We start from the raw sequence: 21,208 nt of genomic DNA, 5'->3' as shown, positions 1-21,208 counted from the left end.
GCGTTCTCACTGCCCCTGAGGGGCACAGATTAGTAAGCGTGGGCCCATTCTGAGCACCTGGTTTTGAATTTTATTTCTCCCTCTCTATTCCTCTAAATAGCCTCAGTTCTGGAAGCAGGAATTTACTCTTCTTATTCGTGTTATTCATCATATTCTCAGCTTTTGTCCAGAGCTCCAGTTGGGGCTTTTACTTGGTACACTGCCCTGGTACCTTTTACCCCGGGAACCAGGCACCAGGAACCTTGCGGCCTGGAGGGTCGAGGGCCAGTAAGAGCTGAAATGAAGAAGGATCGGGGAAGGGAGATGCTATCTGTGTTTATAAGAGACTATGCAGTATGAATCCATTGTTCCCAAAGGGAATAGTTTCTACTTTTGGCATCATGCATTTTGTCCATTTCTTCTGGAAAGTTCTATTTCCTTGCTTTCCATCCTCTCTTGGTTATCACTTGTCATGTTTCTGACTTTACACTAATTGCATATGTCACATAATTCTGCAGTATCTTCTTATATTTCAGATAGGCAATCTCTATTTGGCTGTGGTCACTTCTACCAGTGATGCTCTAAAATTGTTAGAGATGATCCCCATTAGAGATGATGCTTCTATCTGAAGTTGAAAGTGGATATGAATATATTAATATAAAATTATTTTGCCATCTAATCCTGCTATGCTGCTAATCTCATCTTTGGAAAATTTCAAACCATTGGTGTGAGTGTGTGTTGCATTTGTTTAAATAATATCAGAGGCAAATTATAATGTCCCAAACATAAATATAGTATTTATGGAGCATTATAGCCCATTAATTGGCTTATTGGCCTAAGTCTTCCAGGGAGCATCAGAAATCTCCAGGGTGTCCTTGAATCTGACTGAAGCTTTAGCCACATCGCAGCTGTGAATGCCAAGTCGCTGCTATGCGTGTGCACGTGGCCAGAGTTACTGTATTTGATGGGAAGAGTCCAAGTGCATGGTCTTATGTATGTATGTGTTTCAGTTATGTTCGTCTGAGTTCTACCAAAGCGATCCTCTGGTTTGGAAGTATTAATTTCTTCAGCTAATATTTGTGCTTGATAAAGCACGTAGCTGTGGACAGGATAGAAGAATCTCATGTACTGATAGAGCTTACCTACCGGGGACGAAGGCACAGAATGAACAAGTGAATAAGTAAACAAGATTATTTCTGATAGTGACAAAAGTTGTAAAGGAATAAACAAGTCGCTGTAAAAAATGACTGGGGTGAGGGTATGTGCATGGTGGTTTGCGAAGGCCCATCTTCGTGAAGTGACCCTCACAGGGAAATGAGGCGGAGCCAGCCGTGGTACAAGTGTTCCGGGCAGAGGGAACGGCCACTGTGAGGGCTCTGAGGCAGGAACTGGTTTGATGTTTCTGAAACAGGAAGAAGCGCTGCCGAGGAGCATTGTGTGAGAGATCAAAGGAGCTAGATTTGAGCTATTTTAACTTTTCTGCTGTGGACCCTCTGGCAGTGTTGAAGCCTATGGGATCCCTTCTCAGAATCTTATCATGTTGTTTGTGGGTTGTTTTTGTTTTTGGAAAAAAGAGACAGGGTCTCACTCTGTTGCCCAGGCTAGAGTGCAGTGGCACAATCATAGCTCACTGCAACCTCAAACTCCTGGGCTCAAGTGATCCTCCTGCCTCAGCCTCCGGAGTAGCTAGGACTACAGGCATGAGCCACCACACCCAGCTAGTTTTTTATATTTTGTAGAGATGGGGTCTTGCCACATTGCCAAGGCTGGTCTCCAACTCCTGGACTCAGGGAATCTTCCTGCTTTGGTCTCCCAAAGTGCTAGAATTACAGGTGTGAGCACCTGGCCCAGAATCGTGTTCTTAATTGCACAAGATAAAATACATAGTAATACAAAGGAAGCCAATTACATTAAAATATAGCTATCAAAATATTCAAAGGGCAAAACTGTAATACAAAATGTAAATTCTTCTTTATTAACACATTTTATAGCAGATCTAATAACTAACTTTGAAGTAGTGATATTGCAAGATATCACTACAGTTGTAATGTGATACAAAATATTGAGATTTTATGCATGACTCAGTGGAATATTATGTTTCAATTAGAGGTTGTGAATATAATGATTTTTTTTTTTCATCTAAAATCATAGACCCCATGAATCCTCCTCATGGACTCCAGGGTATAAACACCGGGGCTAAACCATGCAGGCTGTATAAGCCATGGTAAGGTGTGGGACTGAGTGTGGTGGGAGCCACTGGGGATTTTAACCGAGAGAGGTGGCATGATCTTGCTGCTTTGTAGAGACTGGATTCCAGGATGACAGGGATGGAAGCGTGAGAAAGTAAGGAGGCTATTACATGGTAGCCATCTTTTGCCTTTTGGAAAAGAGTTGTGGCGCCAGAAAGCACACGATGCGAATATATTCAAGATGTATTCTGGAAGGACTGACAGGACGTGCTGATAGACTGGCTATAGAGGGCAAGGGGACAAAGAAAGGGAGAAATAAGCGTGGTACTGCGGTTGTTTACAAGAGCCACCAGGTGTTGGTGTTGCCACATGCTGGTGTGGGCCACCCTGAGAGAGGCATCGGTTTGTAGATGAGTTGGGGTGGTGGACGGCGACTCCATGTCCCATCATGAACCTTGTAACATGCGAGACGGTTATGACACAAACGGAGAGGTACTGAGTACGCAGCTGGGCACACAAGCCTGGCGCTCAGAAGGTCGGCCTGAAGGGTGATGCGTAGGCTCGTGAGTCAAGCCTGACGTTTTGAACAACAGTGGGGATGTGAGAGTTCTGTAGTGTCGCTCTGGTGACTAGAGAGGCTCCTTCACCACTCTCTCAAAGCCATATCAGGCCGGGCGCGGTGGCTCACGCCTGTAATCCTAACACTCTGGGAGGCCCAGGCGGGGGGAATCACTCAAGGTCAGGAGTTCGAGCCCAGCCTGAGCAAGAGTGAGACCCCGTCTCTACTAAAAATAAAAAAAAATTATCTGGCTAACTAAAAATATATATGGAAAAAATGAGCCTGGCATGGTGGCGCATGCCTGTAGTCCCAGCTACTCGGGAGGCTGAGGCAGGAGGATCACTTGAGCCCAGGAGTTTGAGGTTGCTGTGAACTAGGCTGACGCCACGGCACTCACTCTAGCCCGGGTAACAGAGTGAGACTCTGTTTCAAAAAAAAAAAAGCCATACCATCCTCACTTCGGTGAGGGAAACTCCCATCATTGGCTCCTCTAGAGAGGTGAAAGAACTTAATAAAGGTCACTCGGCATTTGGGGCAGCCGGACAAAGTGTCCCGTCCCTGCCCAAGCCCGAGTTTCATGCCCTGCATGTTGCTGCTTCTCCGACTTTAGTCATTGCGGTAGTGAGCAAAACTCAGGATCAAGGTTCCATGCAGTGCAAAAGCACGCTGGAAGAAAGTGCTGCGAGAGCATCAGGCTGGGAGTTTCAACCGCTGGCTCCTCCACCATGTGACTTCGAACAAGCACCTTAACCTCACCAGCCTTAGTGTCCCAGTCCAAGCTGGGACAGACAGCAGCACCCGGGGCTGTTGAATTCAGCAGGAACATCTAGCATGTCCTCGGCGCTCAGCACATATTTTTGGTTGATCTGAAGTTGTAAAAGTTTTAAATGGACATTTGGTATTGTACTTTTCTCAACTATTTCAAGGTGTTTTTCTTCTAGGAAAAAAATATAGTAATTGTGGCTAAAACAGAAAGGGTCTTGACTAATTTACTGGACTTCTCATTCTATTTCCTAACCTGTGGGAACATAGACGGCAGTCCACGCGTATTTACATCTTAGGAAAAAAGCTTGACTAGAAACTACAGGTTTTTCATCAACAAAGCAATGTGTAGATATTTCTCTTGGAAACCTAAAAAAGAGCAACATATAAGAAATGCTATCTCTAGTCTCGAAGGCTAAAAGCAATGAATTTGACTTGCTATTTAAACACCAACAAAAAGTTTCTCCTTTCCAATCAATTTAACGAGTCTAACTAATACTATAATCATTTCTGGTCAGGGCTGCTGGCCTCTCAGATGCTTATTCATTCATTTTCATTAAGCATCTACTGTGTTCCAGCACTGCTCTTAGCTCAAGGTACACGAGAAGGACGGAAATGAAGCCCTGTCATCATGGAGCTTTCATTGAAGTGGGTAGCAGACAACTAAAGAAATAGCGTCATTTCAGAGAGCGTCGTGTGCTCCGTAGAAAATAGAGCCGGGTAGTGTTCACAGGGGCAAGGAGTGTTTCCAATGTGAAGGTGCCATTGGGGCTGAGACCTAAGTGATGAGAAGCCAGCCAGGGAAGAATATGGGCAAAGCCTGTTCCCCATACGGGGACAGCCTCGTGTGAAAGTTGAAAATGGAGGGAGAGAGATGGCAGGAGACGTGGTCAGAGTGGTGGGAGAGGACGAGGCCAGGCCTTGTCCCAGGTAGAGAGTTTGGACTTTATTCTGACCATGGAGAATTTTGAGCAAAGCAGCAACATGGTCTGATTAGTATTTCTACACGTTCGCCCTGACTGTTGCTTCGGGACTGGACTGGAGGGTGGCCAGAGTGGAAGTAGGGAGGCTGTTGCCTCCCAAGTAGGAGATGGCGGTGACCCAGACAGGGGTGGCAGCAGTGGGCAGAGAGACATGGACAGACTCCAGATGTACGTTGAAGGTAGTGCCGGCAGGACCGACGGAAGGGCTAGATGTGTGGGGAAAGACAGAAGAGAAACAGGATGTGAGTAACAGGGTGGATGGTATCGTCACTTACTGATACAGAGAGGATGGGAAATAAAGGCTTGTGAGGTACGTGCTAATCAGGAGTTCTGTTTTGGACAAATCAAGTTTGAGTCGCCTGTTAGTCATCTAAGAGATGTTGAGTGGGTTGTTGAATTCGTCTGTCTAGAGCTTTGCAGTGAGGCCAGGGCTTGAGCAAACCCTCTGTGAAGTTCTTGTTCGTGGGGCATTGCTGCAAGCCTGGTTCCATGCACAGCTGAAGCAAGCATCTCCTTAGGGCCCCTGGAGTCAGAATTCCCTTCAGTCCCACTTTGGCCGTCTTGGAAACTCACTGACAGACTTTGGAGTGAGAGCTGTAAAACACTGGTGGGAGTTTGTTTTCGTTCCCTGCTTTGTTTCCAGTTAACTGGAAGCCATGGTTTTCGGGTTTCACCTTCAGTTTTCAGTCATGCAAGGGACCTGCCGCCTACCTTCGGATCATTGTACGGCCCCGGAGCATCTCGGCTCCCCAGGCCAGTGAGACAATGTAGTGTGGACTGTGTGGAGCTTCCAGAATAAGACCCATCCCAAGAAAGGCAAGCGCTTGGTTACTGAGGCTGCCACGTGTCAGGTTAACAGGAGACACTCGGACAGATAAACCCCGTGAGTGAACACTGTGAGACCGTGCCTTCTCTTTTTTTCCTTCTGGCTCCATACATCTGCTATGGTTTCCCTTCTATCAGTTTCTTTCATTCTCGTGATGGTTTCTCATTAAGGAGATTCATGGGGGAGGTTGTAATCGATCAGAGCTATTAGCCACCAGAGTATAATCTGGTTCTAGTACAAACTGACCTGCACCGTGTCCTGTCTCCCTTGGGGATTTAAGCTGATTGACTCAGAGCCTGGGAGACAGAACCCGATGTTCTGTGGCTCTACACCCCCTGCCCCCACACCAGTAAGGGATTTAACACATTGACACTGTCATTAGATCCAAACCCACAGTTAACCCACCCTGAAAGCAGCCACTGGTGCCGGCTCGCCTTAGACGTGCATTTACAGCCAGTGAGTGGCGCGCGCCACTGGTCACAGAGTGTTGCCCGCCTTCCCGCTACTGCCTCAGGCCCTGTGGCGCTGGTGACCCTGGGGTTTCTGGTTTGCTTGCTTGTTATACTTATTTCCAAGAATAGGTCAACCTCACGGTTCAGGAATAAGTTAGTGATTAGACTGAGATCTCCGCAGAACAATAGGCAGTTCGTCATCGTAAGCTCTGTCTGCTGCATGTTTCTGATGGAACCAGAGAACAAGAGGTGGGAAGGGTGCCCTGCGCTGCCCACAGAGCCCCTGGCAGCCGTACGGGTGGGCCTACCAGGGGAAAGATGCCACAGAAGTTGGTACTGGTATTCTTCATCACTGACCTTGGTTTTCAAAGCTGAAGACTAGGTTCAACTAAAGACTCTTCAAGAATGGCATTTTAGTTGCAAAAGCTGTTTGCAAATGACAGGATACATTAATTGGTATCTCACACCCAGGGAACCACAGTAAATAAATATTTCTTCTTGTACTGATAAGAACAGTTAAAGTGTGATCATCCTCCTCCCCCTCTCTGACCCCATTTCTTACTAAGAATGTGGATAGAGCAGCGTGGTTAGGAGCACAGTCTTTGGAGCCAGACTACATGGACCAAAGCCAAGGCCAGTCTTGGACGAGTTATTCAACTTCTTCTCTGTGCCCCATTTTCCTATATCTATAAAGTGGTGGGGATAATAATGATGCCTCTTTCAAAGATTATTGGGGAGTAGTAAATGAATTATTACATGTAGCGAATAAGATAGTGCTTGGCATATAGTAAGGGCTGATGAGACATAAGCTATTGTCATTCCCTCAGCATTAGGCGCCTAGCACAGTGCTGGACACCAGTGATGTGAAGGTGAGCTCGAGTGGGGAGACGGGCACACAAACAAGCCTGCCTTCTGCCCCTGCCTGCGTTTTGCTGAATGCTTGGGAGATGAGGGTGCGACTGCAGAATAGGGATAATACTCTGATCTAATGAATAGAACTGCTAAGAAAGGCAGAAGGCATAGTAGAGCTAGAAATGGAATAGAACAGTAATTGAGGAGATCAACCTTTTGTCTATTATGAATTAAGCCAAAATGCATGATAATATAGCTGAGATTAAACACCCAGAAATTGGACCTCACTGTGGTTTGGTAAAAGAATTAATATACAACAGAACAGCAGCCTAAGAAAATTTTATGAAACTACCATGATAATAACATCCTGGCCAGCCAACAAAACATTCAGTTACCAGATGTACCCAATAAAGCAGCAGGACTTAACTGTGTCCCACCTAGCTGAAAATTTGCAAAAACCTAGTGTACACACACATGCACACATACATATGCAAATGCCATTTGGTGCAAAAAGAAACTATCAATATGGAAAGCAAGGAGCAGAAAAGTGAGGCTGGTGTGAATCTCACCTCTGGTACCCGCTTGCCATCTGTCCTCCTGCCCCCTGGTGTCTGCGTCTACGCAATGGGGATACTGCGAGCACCCCTGCACGGGACTGTTGTGGGCACTCAGCGAGATAACGCGTAAAAACCTCCAAGCTTCTAACACTGAGCCTGCCCCGGCCACAGCTCGTTGCTGCTTGGTTTGCTGTGCACTAGCTAGACACCTGCCCGCCCCCCTCCTCTGTCCCTCTCTCGCTCTGTGTGCATGTCTGTTTCTCTCTCTCTCTCTGTTTTATACATAAGTTTTATATATACATTTTTTTTAACAAAAATAACCCACATTCATTCTAGAAAAACAAGAAAATGCATACAAAAAAATTTTAAACTGCCCAAATTCCACCATCAAGAATAGCCACTATTTTGCCAGGTACCGTCTGGTCTGTGTCTATGTAAATGTAAATGTCTATGTCTGCATAAATCGATCATGACATATACAAAATCATACTATACATTCTGTCCAGAATTTTTTTTTGCTCAACAGTATATCATGTCAATAAATACAAAATGTTCTTTTTCATTTGAAATTACTATATGATATTCTGTTTGACGTAAATTCCACAATTTATTTAGACAATACCATTTTGCTGGAAATTTAAGCTATCATCAGATTTTCTCTGTTGTAAACTCTGCTTGTATAAATATGCTGTATCAAAGTATCTGGATACTCAGTAGCTCTCACCATGGCCAAGGGCAATTTTTTTTCTCGACAACAGATGATTGCCACTGGTCTTGCTCTCAGGCTTGCATCTGTGTAAGAGATAAAAGTAACTTGAGGTTTTGAAGAAAATACACATTTTAACATAACAGTAGCTATGTAAAGAACTCCATGTTTAAGTATGACCAGAACCAGACCAAACAAAGAGTAAGCTGAGCACCGCCCCCCAAAAAAGCATTAATAAGATACAGAGTGCATGTTATTGGGTGATCATGGACATATAAAATGGCCTAGAAACATTTCGGGAATATAGAAGACCAAAGAACAATTAGAAAACAGAGAACTGGGAGCAAGCATCATAGTTCCTAGTTTGTCTTCACACGTTTATTTTGCACAGGACAGAGATAAATAGTGATTCCTGGTTATGTCCTCCCATAGCTGAGTCATTTCATTGGGTAATGTCAGGGGTCACACAGATAAGTAAAGTACTAAATAGTTTTAATAAAATGTATCCAGAATTCGCAAGCAAAAACAAAGGAAGGGGAAGTCTTAGCTAATGAGGTCGGTGTGTTGGTGCACGCTATCTATAGCAGATGTGTTGAGGGCCTACTATGTTCCAGAATGGAAGGACTTCTTGTCTGCTTCCAGGGAAAGTCCAAACTACAAGGAGAATTGAGTTGCTGAAATTTGGGCACCATTGTTTAAAAATCTGGATGTTTGGATGTCTTGCAATTTTAATTTTCAAATATTTCACTAGTAACACATCTGAATAAGAGAAGAGATCATAATCCTCTTCTCCATCCAGGCTCTGCATCACCTGGAGCCATCATTTAACCTTGCTGAGCCTTTGAAATTGGGATAGTAGTGCCCTGTTTCCACTCCTCACCTCATAGTGATATGCCCAGTATTTAGGCGAGAACATGTTAATTAATAAGAGCTCTTTGCATTTCTTTGAAGCTTTGAGGTATCTGAGGTGGCATGATGACACATGGCAGGGTTAATCTCATCTGCATTTGACTATTTTGGTATTTATATTAAATATTATAATGCTATATTTATATTTACAGATAAGTAAACTCCCCGTTATCTGTTTTAATTTTTTTTTTTTTTTTTTTTTCTCTTTGAGACAGAGTCTCACTCTGTTGCCTGGGCTAGAGTGCCGTGGCATCAGCCTAGCTCACAGCAACCTCAAACTCCTGGGCTCAAGCGATCCTCCTGCCTCAGCCTCCCGAGTAGCTGGGACTACAGGCATGAGCCACCATGCCCAGCTAATTTTTTCTATATGTTTTTAGTTTTCCAGCTAATTTCTATTTTTAGTAGAGATGGGGTCTCACTCTTGCTCAGGCTGGTCTTGAACTCCTGACCTTGAGCGATCCTCCCGCCTTGGGCTAGGATTACAGGTGTGAGCCACCTCGCCCAGCCTTTAATATTTATTTATTAACATGTCCACTTCTGAGCTGAGATGGGCTTTGTTCAGCATCCCAGCCTGTTTTGAGGGTGGGTCACCCCTGGAAGGTGCTGTGCTGGGACTGAAGCAAAAGTTCAAGGATGGGCACCTGCCAGAGAACTTTCCTCGGTGCCTTCTCCTTCCTGGCTCTCCTGCTCACTCCTTGAGGTTTTGCCAGGCCTACACTGCTCTTTCCCCCACTTGCCTGCCCTTGTAGTAGCTTTTCTATTCCATCCCTCCATCCTTGAGCATGGCCTTCCCTCTTCTGTCCCGGACAGCCACACCCGCTCTGTCTCCCCCTGACGGTCCTTCCCTCACACCAAGGGTTTTGTAGGAGCTGCTGCCCTGGCCACGCAGGCTGTCTCCGCCACACCCCATGGTGGCAGGCAGCCCGCTGCGCTGCCGGGCAGGTGTCAACGGACAGACGATGCTAGGCCCCTGTTTGTTGGTGGGGACAAGATGAAAGACAGAGTCAGCCAGTGTCTGTCCCCAGCCCAGCCCCATTATCTGTGTCTGACCCTGCTTCTTCTCTAGACTCCTTGGCCTCTGTCATTACTACGTGGTACAGTGAGGAGTGAGGTGGGGATGTCAGGTTATCTGGAGATGTGTTTCAGATATTAATCTGAAGAAAAGCCACCAGGCCTCATTGCCAGTGTGAACTGACACCACTGTGTAAGCACCGGCTTATGCTGGAATCCACTGTAGAATGGATGATGGAAAACATTTCAGCAGGCATTCAGCAGTGACCCAAGTTGGAGGACGACAGCCCTGTTTTCCATCCTGTAGAAATTCTCTTCTTCAGCCTTTCAACAAGTATGAGGTTTTCCCCATCCTTTGGGGCTTGGTTCAGTCAAGATGGTAGCACAATCTGAGGTGGTTCCAGGTCCTAAAAGCCAAGGAGGAGGCATTAACTGAGTTCATGGGGTCAGGTGAGACTTATTTTGTGCCAGGTGTCCCCAAGACTACCCCCAGGCTCAATGATTTACTAGAAGGACTCACAGGACTCAGAAAAGCTGCTGTACCCGTGGTTATGGTTTGTCACAGCAAAAGGGTACAGATTAAAAACAGCAAAGGGTAAGGTGCAGGGGGCAAAGTTCAGGAGAAACCCGGGACAAACTTCCAGGTGTCCTTTCCCAATGGAGTCACATGAATATGTTTAATTTTTACAGCAACGATTTGTGACAACAGGTACAGTACCGTCCAACAGGGAAGCTCACCTGAGCCGTAGTATCCAGGGTTTTACTGGAGTCAGTCACGTGGGCGCATAGCACCTGCGCAACGGACCTCGCTGCCCAGACTCCAGCCCCCCAGGGCAAAAGAAGACATTCGTCACAATTCACATCGCTGGCATAATCTATCTGATCAAACTGGTATTTTGGCCCAAGGCCTGAGACCTACAAAATGCTCTTATTAGGCAGAATATTATTAATACAAGGACTTAGAGCTCATCCCTCAGTAGCCCATCAACAGCCAGTCCTGAAAACAGGCCTTTCTTGGGAATGTGTAGAGTTTGAGCAACTCAAGCCTGCTGAGTTAGCCCTTACCGGCACACATTCCCAGGGTCAAAACCCTGGATGGCTTTAGCCATTTGACTGGACTTCTCATCACCTTCCAGGAGTGATAGCCTCTCTACCTTTTGCATAGGCTCACTGCGATTCAGAATAGCCACTGAACTATTTGCACAAAAAGCAGGTCATCTGCAGCAAGGACACTGTACATTATCATGGTTCTTATGTTCATAATCATCATTCTTCTGGGGGCGGGGGCAGGGTATGAGCCCTTAATGGTACTTGTTATCTCAGAACAAACCAGAAGTGACTCCCCCATATTCTGAAGGCAAAGACAACTTCAGAGCAGTGTGTCTGCACTCCACGGTGGCATTTAACCTTCTCCCTTGCTTTTCTCTGTCTCCCTTTCCCTGGCAGTGGCTCAGAAACCCTGGCCCCCAGCATGAGAAGCGGACTCTGTTTGGAGACATGGTGTGCTTCTTGTTTATAACCCCCCTGGCCACCATCTCGGGCTGGCTGTGCCTGCGGGGCGCCGTGGACCACCTGCACTTTAGTAGTCGGCTCGAAGCCGTGGGACTGATTGCACTCACTGTCGCACTCTTCACTATTTACCTCTTTTGGACACTAGTAAGTATGGCCTGTGGCCGGGGGTTCAGGCCAGCTGGAAATGGCAGCCTCCCAGCTGGAACACGCGTTTCTTGTCTGCAGCATAGCTCACCTGCCCAGTAGAAAACAGACCTTCAGATGCTGGCAGGAGTGTGTGATTTGGCTTATTACCAAATAAGAGTGTGTGTGTGTGTGTGTGTGTGTGTGTGTTGCTAGGAAAGGCAGATCAAAGAAAGAAAAAGCCCAGTCACAGACGCACACCTTGGCCATTTCTGTCCCCCAGTGGTCCAGGACTCCATCTGCTACGAGGCATGGCGATTTCTTCCTCCCGTTTATGTCTCTCGCTTTTGTGGGACTGTCGTATATCATGAACGATGCACTCGGCTACTGCCGCCGTCGCTGACCACACACATCATGAATCCTGCTGGTGTTTTCTTCTTACGTCCTGACACAGCCTAAAGTCTTTGTTGGACGCGGAGCTGCACTTTGCCTGATGATTATTCCGTGTGTCGGAATATTAACTCTGCTGCCCATAAAAGCACTAATTTATCTAGCTGAGATGCTGCCACCAAAGAAAGGCCATTTCCCAATAAGTGTTCCCACTGTCTATGAGGAAGAATTTTTAAATATTTCTTTTTTTCGCTCTTTTAACTTCAGGCAGTAAGTTGACTGCTCGGGCACCAGCTGGCAGCACCCACAAAGTGCAACATTGGCTCTCTCGCAGGCTTCCCCCTGGGAGCTGCAGGGAAGGACGTCACCGTCCTGCGAACATTTTCAGAAGCTGGGCCTCCTGCTTCCTGGCATTCCTCTCCTGTGCCTGGCACTCCTAATCTGAGCACGTCCCATTGTTATTCAATATGTATTTCCTGCCCACAGTACACTATTCCCATTCCCGGAGCACAGTTGCAGCCTGTGGAAGCTGTTTCTAGCACTCACACTTCCTCCCTTCCGCTGCCTCCCAGACCCTGTTCATGTCCCTCTTACTCGTCATGTAGCTCTTCCAGCTCTGTACTTCCCCGCCGAGGACAGTGTTTAGGCAGGAAGGGACACATTTCCTTCTCAGTAAGAGGAGTATGACCTGAGCCTTGGTAAATAGGGAGGGTTCTAATGCTAACAACTTACCTGAGTCTTCTGGTTAATTTAGACATTGTGTTCCCAGGCTAATGAAGCCCGGAGTGAAACAATTATTGCCTCCTTTAAAAATCTATGCTCCCAAAGTATGTCCTGATTCATTGTGAATCAAGCAGTGAAGCTCATCCAGAAGCTTCTATTGTGATGGAAGAAGGGTTAGGAAAAAGAAATTAAGTAGTCTAACTAGCACCCTGTGGCCCTGTCAGCTTCGCCACCCTGGGGAAAGTCATTTCACGTCCCTGGGCTTCGGTGTCCTCAGCTGAGAAGTGGAGGCAGTAGCCAGGCCCATCCTGCCAGACACCCCGGGGTGACGAGATGGAAGTGAAAGAGCACATGGAAAAGGACTTTGGAAAATAATAGTTCAGTGTAAGTTTTTACCATGTTTAGAGGTCTTCTAGTCTATGACTTTTCTTAGAATAGTTCCTATGTTGAAGGAAGGGTGGAGGTGAGCCTAAATGCTGGGCTTTCAAAACCAATTTAAGGCCTTTTGGAAAACCTGCTTTGTAATGCATACACTTAGCTAACAAGAAAGGCCGGTGGGGAGTGGAGGGGAGGGACGAATGGGAGAAAAGAAAGAGGACTACCAAGAAACAGATGGATTATGACCCTGTTTCAGCCCCCATCTCAGGCAAAAGAAATGTTTAGGTGGAAAAGGCACCTAGACTAGGCTCTTTTAGGAGAATGATAATATACTTCATTCTAGAAACGTGTCCAAGAGGCAGTGCTGCATGGTAAAAAGTGCGTTCATGGAGAATCCAAAGGCCCCATGTTAAACCCAAGATTTAGCAGCCTAAGAGCTGTGTAACTTCAAACAGGACACTTACTCTCTCAGTATCCTTCCTCTTATACACAAAGTGGAGGAAATAGTTGATAATCCCTGGGTCAGTGGGTTCCTGGGAAGATTGAGCGGGAGAACATCCGAGAGCACAGATGCCAGCACCTGGCAGAGCGCTGGCCGGGCTCTTCCCGCTGGCCCAACCTCCAGCCGGCCCCTCCGCGACATGCAGAGCAGCGGGAGGGAAGGGAGGCATCGCTCCCCTTGACGGTGCGGTGGCGGCGGCTCAGTAGGCTGCTGGATGGAGAACGACTCCTTCCCGGATAAATGCCGTCCGGAGCAGCCCCGGCAAGAGCCGCAATTAGAAGCTGACAGCACTTGGCAACTGCCTGCGGCAGAAACGCACTGTAAACAAGCCGCCGAGCTTAAGGAGAATCTGCTGCGAAAACGTCTGCGACAAACACGCACGCGTCCGTCCTGGCCTGTCCTCAGAGGAGCAGCTCCCGGAAGGGCCCCACCGGGACCGTGACGAGGGACAGGCACTCACGCCGCTCACCTTGGAGGTTCTCAGGGGCGCACGCGGCCTTGAGGGCCCAGCGCTGACTCAAACTCGGGGAGCCCTGACCTCTGGAGCCTGCTGTTCCAGAAGCACACCGGGGACCCGGAGGCCGGGGCCTCAGCCACCTCCACCCAGAGAGCGCAGAGGGAAGGTGTCCCAGAAACATCACTGTCCATGTCACAAATGATGTGGAGGCCACGGACAGACACAGAGCTAGAACGAGAACTGAGCCCACATTAAGCACGAAGCAATGGTCTGTAACGGGCCTGGTAGTAGCCCCGGTTCGGAGCCGCGAGGCTGGGGGCACCCGGTGCAGGATGTCCTCCCGCCCGCCGCGCCACTGTCGCAGCCGCGCCCGGCGCAGAGCCGAGCGAACGCATGACCCGGTTCCTCAAAAGCCAACTCCCAGTCCCGTGGCTTGATTGTTTAAACTCTCGTTGCAAAGGTGGAGCCTCCCATAGAACGCTGTCCCAGCAGGGCCCGCTCCGCTCCGGGGCTGATCCAGACGCAGCCCGGGCAGCCTGAGAGTGCGCAGCGCCCAGCGCGTTTCTCCGTGGCCGTTCGCTCCCCCACGTCCCCTTGCGCGGCGCGGCCAGAGAGCAGTGAGCCGGGCTCATCCCTGGGAAGGTCACTTGCCAAAGCCGGGCCCCATCAATGTGTGTGAGTCGCACCGTAACTTCTGAAGAGAAGGGGCACGGTAAAAGCACGTAGTCAGATTTCCCAAAGCCTGCTGTGACTCCACGGCAAGGCTTCGCCCAGCCGCAGTCACCTCCCTGATGGGGACAGGTGGAGGCTGAATTCCCTGACCCTCCTGTGCCAGGCGTGTGATCACAAGTCTTTGCGCAGCAGACCTTGCCCGTGGTCGGTTAATACCCTTTAGATGAATAACTGAATAAACTTCAGGAAACCCATCCCAGAAGGGGTGGTATTTTGAGAATAGTGGCCCTATATTCTTTCTTCCTCCTCTCTCCTTAAAAACTTCAAAATTATTGTTACAGCATCTTTTTGGTGTATGTTTATTTTTTCTTCACTGCCTCTTTATTTCTCTGAATGACACCGCCCCTGTTGTCTCTATCCCGTTGCGGTGCAGGTCGGAGCGCCTCGGAGCAGCTGGAGGCAGGAGCAGCCCGCGGGTGCGCACTGGGCCCCGAGGGTCGGCACTGGGCTCCGCGGCCTGCATCCCCCGACAGGGCGTCACCCGCGCGCTGCTTGCTTCTGATTGGTTGCCTTTGCCTGCAGACTGCGATGATTAACAGCAATTAAAATAGATTAATGTATAATAAGATCTCATCTGTTTGTCTACACATGTGGGCTGATTTTTTTAAATTTCCCAGCCAAGGAACAGGGAGACCTGCTAAGTGGTTGACTCCCCGTGTTCCTTGAAGCAGCGCTTCTCGGGCTGGGATGCCCATGCGAACCGCCTGGGGATCTCGTTAAACGCACTCTCTGATCCTTTCGGTCTGGGTGGGGCCCCAAATCCCGATATTCTAACAAGCTCGCAGGCGGTGCAGCCTGCTGCTGGTCCCCGGCCACACCGAGACCAAAGCCTGAAAGGAAATGGCCTAATCTCTCCCTCTCTCTCTCTCTCTCTCTCTCTGCATCTGAGGAGTGTCATGAAATTATCTTTCCCACATTTAACACATGTAAAATAACAGGCCAAGAACGCTCTGTTAGGTGTCTTACATGCATCTCAGACACCACTATTCACACCTTACCAACATGGAAACTGAAGTTTGCTGACAGCGACCTCTCCAAGCCATGCACACAGCCACTAAGGAGAGGATGCAAATTCCAGCCCCGTGGCCTGTGCCCACAGCCACTCGAGATACCAACGCCAAGTGCACACAGCTCTTCTGTGTCGTGGAGGAGGGGTCTCGTGGTTCGAATCCAGCTTTCCTGACATGTTTCCAGATTCCAGGCTTCCTGTCTTGCCACGGTTCTTCACCAGTGCTTGTCTGCCTTCTGCCTCCTTCCTGTCCTTGGCCTTGAACATCAGCTTCCCAGCCTGCCTCTCACGTTCCTCAGTAGCACCATGACGCAGCCGGGCGGAACAGATAGAAGAGAATCAAGCTGAAACAAAACAAAACTGATCCGCTTTGGCATGTTCAGGGCGTTTTGGAGAAAAGCACATCTGTGTGAGTTTAAAGGCTTGTATTTTCATACCCAAATCTCTCTGGCACTCAGCCTGTGGCATCTGCTTCCTGGCCTCAGAAATTTGAGCAAGTGGCCTTGAATTTAATGATGTTGCCATGTAGACTAACAAGCCCATTCTGATCTGGGGCGTGTGCTCTCCTCTACTTCCAGACACTCCGAGCTCAAAGCACCAGGTCAGCCCACCTTCTGACCACCACAGACCCTCACCGGGTTAGCACAACCCCCCGACCCTAGATGGTTAAATGCCCCAGGCCTGGGGTGACTTGTCACTCAGCTCTTACCCAGTCCTCTGGAGGCACTCAAACTGGAGCCCACTCCCATTTTAAAGGCAGCTTATACATCTGCGAAAGTACAGACCGAATTTCCTGGGCAGCCCATTGATGCTTCGTGCTAGTCTTCTCCAAAACAAACCACAGTTTTAAGCATGTCGTTCATTAGATTTACGAAGAAGGCAAGCACTTTCCTGCACAATTGACCATCAGAGTCACGCTCGTGCTGTCATGTTGTATTTAGGAGCAGCTTTGGTTTGGAGCAGGGTTGCAATCAGAAAGTAGGATATTTGTTCACTCGTTCATTTACTCAGCAAACTCTCTTGAGCAGCTTCCTAAGTGCCGGGCACTGCAGTGGGTGCTGGACATGCCAAGACGAGCACGACGCAGGTCCTGCTGCCAAGATGTTTCTAGTACAAAGAGACACTCAGTGCCACACCGAGGTAGGCACGAGGCTCTGTGGGCTCCCATGGAAGTCGTGCCCCACCCAGCCAAAGGCTCAAGAAGACTTATCAGGGCAGTTTGTGCCTGTGCTGAGTTTTCCTCGTGGGACGCTCTAGAATGCTGGAGCTAGAGGCAATTAGAAATCACCCATCAGGGCCACCAAGCAGTTGTGCCAGTTGTCACAGCACCGTGCAAAGGGGATCCTTTGTATCATAGTGCGAATGGGGTCCTTTGAGTTGTGCAGTGTCTAACCTGCAGGAAGGTAACGTGAAGCCCTAGCACCCCTCTCATTTAACAGAGAGGGACCTGGGGAACAGACGGGCACGTTGCCCAGGTCGCACAGCTCGGGGAGGCCTGGCATTGCAGCCTCTCCGTCCCTCTGCCTCCAGCCAACCTTCTTCACAATTGATGCTTTGGGGCCCGGAACACCACTAGACTGAAAATAAATCCAAACTCAGAAAGAACCTCCTTTTCCTATTCCTATCCTGATTTTTACCCAGTACGAAGAGGAACAAAGCAAGCCACCCGTGCAAGCCCTGCACATGTGTGCCCACGCGGGCTGCTCTTTGGTTGGTGCCCAATGTCCCCACGCTCAGCTGGCTGTGCCCAGGGCTCTTGCCCTGAGGTAATGCTGCCAGCTCTTTGAAGCTGTCATCAGTGACGTAGTTTTTGCTTGGATTGTCAATTCCTGCTTCTCTGAGCACCTTCTCTTATTTTTCCTCTCCCACCTGCAGGTGTCATTTCGGTACCACTGTCGATTGTACAACGAATGGCGTCGGACCAATCAGAGAGTGATTCTCCTCATTCCAAAGTCTGTCCACGTACCTTCTAACCAGCAGTCCTTGCTGGGCCTCCATTCAGTCAAGAGGAACTCAAAGGAGACAATTGTTTGATGTTCGTGTGGTTGGGCAGCTGGTCGACTCGTGTGGGGTCTGGAAGTTTCTGCACTGGCCCACGCGCTGAGCCACCCCTGAGCCCTCCCGCAAGCCTGTGGGGCTGAGAACACCCAGAGCCAGGTTGGCACGTGGCCCCAGCAACGACCTCCACCAGAAGGAAGCAAATGTTGTTTTACTCCAAATCATGGATGCTGCAATCATATGTATTTGCTAAGCTGCCAAACATGTTTATTTAGCAGATACTGTATGGAATTTTCTGAACACCTCTTTAACATATGAGGAAGGTTGTCCTGCTAAGGATGCAATTCAATTCTTCCTTTTTTATTACTATTGCAAACATATATATATATATATATTAAACTTAGATGATAATCAAAATCAAAAAGCCAATCTAAAAACTGGTTTCTTGGTTTGGATGGGTTTTATTTGGATTAGTTTTTGTTTCCTGGTTTCTACTGTGGATTCTTTGGGCTAATTTGATAGCTTGAGTGGTCTTTTTCATCTCTTCCGTGTCCCTCACTCAAGGAGACAGCGTAACAACTGCAGAACAAGTCATATTTGAAGGATGTTTTGTACTAAACTTCATTTAATTATTTAGTTTTTAAAGGGAAAAAGGTGTGGCAGCCCTCCACACGGTGAGCTGTTTATTTCAATATAATTAAGGAGAAAAAGGTTACAGGGAGAAGCACGCTCCTTTCAACTTGTTTGGTACCGACGGCCGATAGAAGCTATTTTCTAATAATAAATATCCAGTGTGTGAAAGACAAACCCCACTGATTGCAATATTCTTTTTTTAATCATAAAACCTGTGAAGTTTCCCAAAGTAGGTTTTAAGAAGAAAAAAAAAAGTAAGGGAAAGCAAAAAGGTTGGTGTTCTCCCATCTCATTTAGTGTGTGTCTTAATTCTGCCTTCCTAATGAATTGGAGGATCATTAGACATTTCTAGGAACCCTAGACCTGTTTTGCATATCAATTAGCATTCCCATTGCTCTATTGAATTTCTAGCTTGACAGGTAGATGTGGGGGAAAAAAAAAAGCGCCTGTCCTAGCAGCCCTGCACTTATTCTAAGGCCCCTTTGTCTGATTTTCAGAAAAAAGGAGCACCACACAGTGCCTTCCCGCAGCCATGAGCCAATTCTGTCACAGGCCGAAATAGACTTTTACTAAGGGTTTCATGTCCTCTTTTATCCGTCGCAGCGTAAAGGGTCTGCTCGGAAGCCGGCCTGTGTGTGTGCGCGCGGAGGCCGGGCGCGCGTGTGGCTTCTCAGGGAAGCCCTCGCCTGCCCTGGCCCTCGGGCCCCACTGTCTGCCCACCCACACGTGCTGCCAGGACGGGCAGAGCCCGGCTCCAGGGGATGCTTAAAAATATGGATTTCTGGAACATGACCCACATTCTGAGTCTCACTCCAGCATCTGCCTTACGCTCCCCCAGGTGGGAGAGTGAGGAGGCAAAGGAGCAGACAGAGAGTAGGGGAAGGATCTTGTCGGGCTCGATGGAGCTGCCGCAGTGTCCCCTTTGGCGGCCGAGCCCTCCACGCACAGGCTGCTCCCCGCGCCGCCTGGGGAGGGAAACAGCTGCACTGCTCTCCGCTGCAAAACTCGGATGTGCTTTATGGCTTGTGACAATAGATTTCCTCCCCACCACGCTTCACTTGGACACTGCAATTCCGGTAATGTACGTCCCAGCCCTTCTGTTTACTGGGCCCTGCTCTCCCCTCTGGGCCGTCATTAGCTGCACCACCATCAAGCGTTTCTTAATTGACCTTTTTAAAATGCTGGACACCACTGGCTGCACGCAGCTGTCACACATTAAATTTCCTGAGCAAAGAGTCCAACTTGGTAGCTTGTGAATTGCAGCCCTGTAATATACTTGATAAATGACGTCCACCCAGCTTGGTCCCCGAGCTGTCAGGTGAACCAGTGACACCTATGAACGGAATGGCCCAACATTCATGGGAGGACCATCCCCTTTCTCCTCCCCGCTTCTTCCATGAATTAAGGAAGCGGAGGATTCCCATGGTCATTTCCTTTCAAGGTTGGCTGCAGAGCATTCCTGCTGTCTTGATCCATGGAATGAGCTGTAATGACACGAGCTGTCGAAGGCAGGCGGGTCCCAGGGCGCTTGCTGGGGCCCCGCACTGGGAAGGGTGGGCACATTAGGGCTGTGCCTGTGCCACGCTGCTTTCCCCCACATTTGCATCCCAGCCCCAGGAGGCAAAGCAGAGTCCAAGTGCACGGAGTAGTCTGCATGTGGGGTGGTGGGCAAGACACCCCTGGCAGCCAAGCATAGCATCGGAGCCTGCTTTCCCAGGGCACCAGCCTGGGACCCCTTTGTGCGAGACTCTAATCTCCATCAGCACCAGGGCCCATCTGAAAATTCTTGGAGGATTCTTAATCCCCTTTTGGTCTGTTAATCCTGAGACTGTTCAAGGTGATAGATCCCAGGGAGCTGCGGCATATGCACAAGGGCACCCAGCCAAGAGGGCACAGGGACAGGTGGAGGCGGAAATCCAGGCTCTGCTCCTGTCTCCAAGCCGGGGCCACAGAAAAGGCTGCACCACCTGGAGGAAGCGGAGCTTCAGTTGAGTGGCGCAGAGGTGCCATATGGCCGACCAGCAGCCGTGCTAGCCTCGTACTCCTCCTTTGCTTCTCTCTCTTTGAAAGCTCAGGAATGAGGCAGAGGAAGAGCTGAGGGGCAAGGGCAGGTACCGGACGCTGGCGGCTCGCTGCTTCCCTCCCCCTGGCTCCCGCACGGCTCTCTCCGCCACACGCCGTCCGTGCTCCGCGCCAACCACTTCCCTAGAGAAGGCCACGCAGAGACAAACGTGTCGCAGTGAAGCCAGAGGGGGCATCAACCACTAACACACGTACAGCGTGCTGTCGCCTGCCCTGCGTGTTCCCGAGCTCTCACCTGGGGGAGGACAGAGGCCACAGGGCGCCCACACACATTCTGCAGCTCCTCAAAGAGCTGAGCGGAGGCTCAGACGACCATTAAGCAAAAATAAATGGCACGATTTGGAAGTTACTTTGATTGTCTTTCACTGTCCTGGTCTCCCCTGCCCCGAGTGCCTGGGCCCTGCTGTGGATTGTCACTTGTCACTTGCAGCTGGGTTGTAGCCACAGTCATTTCATTTTCAGGGAAAGTAACTCATCTGAGGCATGGAGGAGGCAAAGGAGAAAATGGAAGTGAAAGCGCAGCCAGCTGCCCGCCAGGCCTCCCTGTGACCTCCGGGCACTGCCCTCGGGCCGGCCGGGGTCTGCGCCTGCACCAGGCCTCCTCCCCCCGTTTGGATCCCCTCAGCCTTCCCCGACTCTCCACACAGCCTACAGAGCTGCCTGCACTGGGAAATGCCGGGGCGGGAGAACCTGAAGGGGAAAGACGGCTAAGACATGCGGTAAGAGCTTCCTTTCCACCGCAATCCAGAGTGTTCCTAGAAGCTGTCTGACGATCAGCCACATGGCTCGTAGTCCCCAGTGCTAGATGAGAAACGTGGAGTTGTGAATCTGATGCCTGAAGTGGGATGGCAGTTGCGCCAGCCGGTGGGGACAGGGCTCAGGAT

The 21,208-nt window shown here is 49.1% G+C and overlaps 1 protein-coding gene across 1 annotated transcript in view; it reads left to right on the top strand.

Moving 5' to 3' along the window:
- Window positions 1-20,049, top strand: part of MARCHF3 (membrane associated ring-CH-type finger 3) — a 135,154-nt gene extending 115,105 nt beyond the window's left edge. Inside the window, exons 4-5 of the mRNA XM_069492289.1 lie at window positions 11,232-11,441; window positions 17,487-20,049. Coding sequence (XP_069348390.1) covers window positions 11,232-11,441; window positions 17,487-17,645 — 369 coding nt within the window. The 3' untranslated portion in view covers window positions 17,646-20,049. The remainder of the gene's footprint in view (window positions 1-11,231; window positions 11,442-17,486) is intronic.
- Window positions 20,050-21,208: the final 1,159 nt, after the last annotated feature.

Source organism: Eulemur rufifrons, chromosome 17 (assembly GCF_041146395.1).
Source record: "Eulemur rufifrons isolate Redbay chromosome 17, OSU_ERuf_1, whole genome shotgun sequence".
Taxonomy (NCBI): domain Eukaryota; kingdom Metazoa; phylum Chordata; class Mammalia; order Primates; family Lemuridae; genus Eulemur; species Eulemur rufifrons.
This window is presented reverse-complemented; position numbering and strand designations above follow the sequence as displayed.